The sequence below is a fragment of the Plasmodium reichenowi genome, chromosome 12 (assembly GCF_001601855.1).
Source record: "Plasmodium reichenowi strain SY57 chromosome 12, whole genome shotgun sequence".
In the NCBI taxonomy this organism is placed as follows: Eukaryota; Apicomplexa; class Aconoidasida; order Haemosporida; family Plasmodiidae; genus Plasmodium; species Plasmodium reichenowi.
The window spans coordinates 1,336,592-1,341,575 of NC_033657.1; the positions used below are offsets into that span (position 1 = coordinate 1,336,592).

Below are 4,984 nucleotides of genomic sequence, written 5' to 3' on the forward strand. Positions count from 1 at the left end.
ACTCTTAATATTCATGTATTAAAGAATTCATAACAAAAAGTAAAAAAAAAAAAATTAAATTGTATTATATATATATATATATATATATATTATATTTATTATATATTTTGGGATAGCCGATTAGCACATAAAAAAGTTATACACATCTTTAATAAATAACATAAAGTAAAATATTACAATATATATATACATTAAACCCTAAAGCAAGATGTGTAATAATAATGATCTTGTTATATAAATATAAATATATATATATATATATATTACATTTTTGAAAGAATTTAATAGTCATTTTAATCATGTAAGGGAAATAATAGATAAATATATATAATGCTAGAACATTTTATACCATTTTATTATTATTTATATATTTATTAAATACCTTTTATTTTTCTTCCTTCACAAAAAAAATAAAAAATAAAAAATTACACAATTGAAATATATATATATATATTTTACTTATATGTAACGTTTTTATAAAAATTTTAATAAGACTATAGAATAAAATATAATTGTAAAAAAAAAAAAAAAAAAAAAAAAAAAGAGAAAAAACAAAATGATTATAGTTTCATACAGTATATAATGATTAAAATATTTTTAAGATATAATATGGAGATACACAAATATATGAACTACTGAAATATAAAATTTATATGTTTCCCATTTTGTACTATTTAATATATTTGAATTTTATAATTTTTTTTAATATTGAATTAATATATTGTATTATATTATATATATATATATATATTTTTTTTTTTTTTTTTTTTTTTTTTTTTTTTTTTAAAAGAAGGCATCCTTATATTTTATATAAGAAGATGAATGAAAGGAATTATAAAATTTAAGAGTATTCCTTTTTTTAAAATTAACATCATCATATATTTGTTCAGTTTGCCAATGGCGTGAAAAATGTGAAGAACTTCCACATGACCATTGAACATTACATCTGAAGGAAAAATCTTGTTTTTGTAAAAATGTGAAATTTGTTAAGTCATATGGTTGATTGCAAGGTCCTTTATATGACACAGGTGGAGAACAGATAAATGTGGAATGTGTTTTACCCTTCAATACATCTATATTATTATTATTATTATTATTATGATTATAATAACTATTATTACGATCAACATTCTCTTGATTGCCAACTTTAAAGTCCCTATGAATACTATTTAAATGAACACCATTATTATTTCTATTAATACTATTTTCATTATCATCATCATTATCGTTATTAACATGATTTCCCCTATTATTATTATTATTATTATTATTATTATTTGTATCAATGTTATGTTCAGCGTCATCATTATTATCTATATCATTACTATTATCCCCATCAATGTTATGTTCATCTTCATCAAAATTATCTATTTCAAGGCTATGTTTATTGTAACTCCTCCTATCATTTGTGAGACTTGAGAGTTTATGGTTTCCCTTTTTGAGAATCCAGTTTTGAGGACAAGGCTTAGTCCAGTCAGGTTGGCAGTTGTCCTTACATGGCCAAGGAGCAAAACACTTATTGGAGTAAAGGAATTTATCAAAATTGCTGAAACTTAAAAAATCAAAAGAATGGGAACATCCTTTTGGAGGTACATAATAATATGGAGCAATACATTTATTATCTTTGAAAATCCAATTATATGGACATGTTTGATAAAAATTTTCTTCACATTTATCAATACAAGGCCATGTAACATTACATTTTTTTTCGATTTCTTTTTTTAAAAGTATACTATTATATATTTCTATAACATGACATAAATTTCTATTCTGTTCGTAATTATTTGTATTCACTAAATAATTATTACTATTTTTATAATCTGTCCAATTTTCATTTGTACAAATAAATATATGTTCATTATTTTTTTCGGTTCGTTCATTTATTATTTTATATCCTATAGGACAAACTTTTCCATAATCTTTTTCACAAGTAGAAAAACAAGGCCAATCAGATTTACATAGATAACTCCAGTTTTTTTTAAATAATGGACTTGAATATTTAAAATTTACAATAATACCACATAAATTTTTAAGGTACAAAGGATAATCTGATGGACATTTACATTTACCATCTCCTATGTTTGTCCAACCCAAAGGACAATTTACTCTTACATAATCTCGTTCACATTCTAAACATGGAAATTTTAAATTACAATTTTTTTCTAATTTTTCTCCTTTTTTTTTATCAATAGTAACAAATGAGAAATCGTGTGTTACATCATAAACAGTTTTTACTATGTCATTTAAATTTAGGATAGAATTACATGTTCTTAAATATTTCGATATATATGATTTTGGAGCTAAACATTTTTTATTATTTATATAAGTCCATCCAATGGGACATACGTTATAATTTTTATTTTCACATATAAGATTAAAGTTATCATAAATATGGTAAGGATTGTTTTCTTTTTCTATTTTATAATTCTCATATAAATTTTTTATTTCATTTATGTTATCTGTATTATTATATACAATAGGGACTTTGTTTTTATGCTCTTTTCTTATATTATCATAAAGTTTTGTAATATTATTGATATGTTTATTTTTATATATATTTTGTTTTTTTTTTATAGGTTTATTATTATTCATGTGTATATATTTTTTCTTTTCTTTTCTTTTTAATTTATCATGATAGGTATTATTTTTGTTTGGTTCCCCAATTTGAATAAATGCAAAATTGTTCCTATTAACTTTGTTCTTTGACTTCATATTTTCTATATGATGATTTTTTTCTGTGGTTATGAATGGATTTGTTTTATTTTCTAAATAATTTTTTTTTTTTGTATAAGTAGGACTTTCTCCTTGTTTGAATTGTTTTATTATTTCACCTATTTCTTCTTTTAATTGTTGATCATCAGATGTTTCTTTTAACATAATTAAATCTGTAATTGTGCTATTGGTTACAATAAGGTTGTTTAAATTTATTTCATCATCAATATGATTATTATTAATAATGATATTGTTATGTATTTTATTGATTTTATTGTTTTTTTTATTGTTGTTGTTTTTTTTATTGTTGTTGTTTTTTATTATTTTTGTTTTTTTTTCTTCCATATTAACCTTTTCATCATCAGAATTGAACACTTGTCCAATATTATTCATGGGCCCATTTTTAAGACCAATTTGTATTATATTAGAAATATTTTTGTCTTTTGATGTAGCACCGAATATTTTTGTATTTCTCCTTTGATCATTTATTCTTCCTAGTTGTTCATAGGCATTAATTCTGTCCGTAAAAATAACATTACAAGAAGTTGCCCATGCAAATTTCATATGTGCAGTATAATTTTTGAAGGAGAAAATATTTTCACATGGACCTTCATATTCTATAGGAGCTACACAAATATGTTCTTCTTCATTTATAAGAATCCAATTATAAGGACAAAGCGAATGATCATTTTGAATTATATTTCCATTTTCTAATGGCCATTGAACATTACATATTTGAGAATAATCATATTTTTGTTTCTTACTAAAATTTTTAAAAGATACAACATTATTTATATTATTCAAATAATTTATATTTTTCATATTTTTCATACTATTCATGTTTCCTTTATTTTGTATATCATGCTTGCATGGACCATTATATGACAAAGGTATTTGACAAATATGATTTTTTATATCTACTATATTCCAACCAATGGGACATAACGCATTAAAATTAATCTCTTTTTTTTCATGTACTGGCCATTCAACATTACATATATGAGAGATGGTAATTTTTTCTTTATCACTGAAATTATATAAATAAAGAATATTATTACAAGGTCCCATATAAGAAATAGGTGCAGAACATGTTTTGTTATCTGGATTATTTTTCCAATTTAATGGACATAATATATTAAAATTATAATTTTTATCATAACAACTCCAATTTATATCACATATTTGTGTCCATACCTTTTTTTCAGATTGAGAATAATGATCAAAGTTTTTTTCTCTAATACATTTACCTGCATAATTTTTTGGAGCTTCACATGTATTATTTTCAATATTATGTATCCAATTTTCTGGACATTTTTTTGAAAAATCTTCAATACAAACTTTAGTACAAGGCCAAGATACATTACAATTAATAGAAAAATTATATTTACTTTTAGCAGTTGCATTTTTAAATATTACTTTTTTTTCACATGGACCCTTATAGTTTAAAGGACTTAGACAACTTATACCATCTCCCATATCAATCCAATCTTCGGGGCATAATTTTGAATAGTTTATTTCACACATTTCATCGTTTGGATTCCCTAGTCCTAAACTTTCGGAAGCCTTTTCTAGTTGTCTCTTGATTTTTTCTGAGATAACTTAAAAGGGTATCATAAAAAAAAAAAAAAAAAAAATGCGAATTTTACTTAATGGATATGTAAAGGAATATGTCTATATAAAATATACACACATATATATATATATATATATATATATATATATATATATATTTATTTATTTATTTATTTATTTTTTGTTGGGTTAAGTAAAGTCATTTTATTTCTACAAACATACCTACTAAGGGTACATTCTTTAAGGTCAAGGATAAGGACTTTATTAATTCCTGACCAAAAGAAGAATGTCCATAAATTTTTTCTTCCTGTTCATTTGGTATATTCTCAAAAGAAACTGATTTTTTTTTATCATCCTTCAAATAGGATGAGTAAACAAATTTATTATTAAAACCATACACAAAGAAAAACACAGAACAAATTATTAATAAAAACAAGTATTTAGAGAAAGACATTTCAAAAAAATAAAAAAAAAATTACATAAATATAAATAAATAAATAAATAAATAAATATATATATATATATATACAAATATATGGGATGTCCTTTATTTTTATCAACACAAAATAAAATGAAAATTGATAAAAATATTAGTATCCAAGAAAAAGTACTTATTTTAATTTTTTAAATTATTAAGAGAACTATGATAAAAAAATGATGTTAAAACAGTTAGGAGAGACAGACAAGACACACATATATA

General features: G+C 22.1%; 1 protein-coding gene across 1 annotated transcript; it reads right to left on the reverse strand.

Annotated features, from left to right (window-relative positions):
* Nucleotides 1-783: 783 nt before the first annotated feature.
* Nucleotides 784-4,738, reverse strand: PRSY57_1233900 (CPW-WPC family protein; the record flags this gene model as incomplete). Its single annotated transcript, XM_012908757.2, has 2 exons — nucleotides 784-4,310; nucleotides 4,507-4,738. 2 exons carry the CDS (start codon nucleotides 4,736-4,738, stop codon nucleotides 784-786), a joined length of 3,759 nt encoding a protein of 1,252 aa, XP_012764211.2.
* Nucleotides 4,739-4,984: the final 246 nt, after the last annotated feature.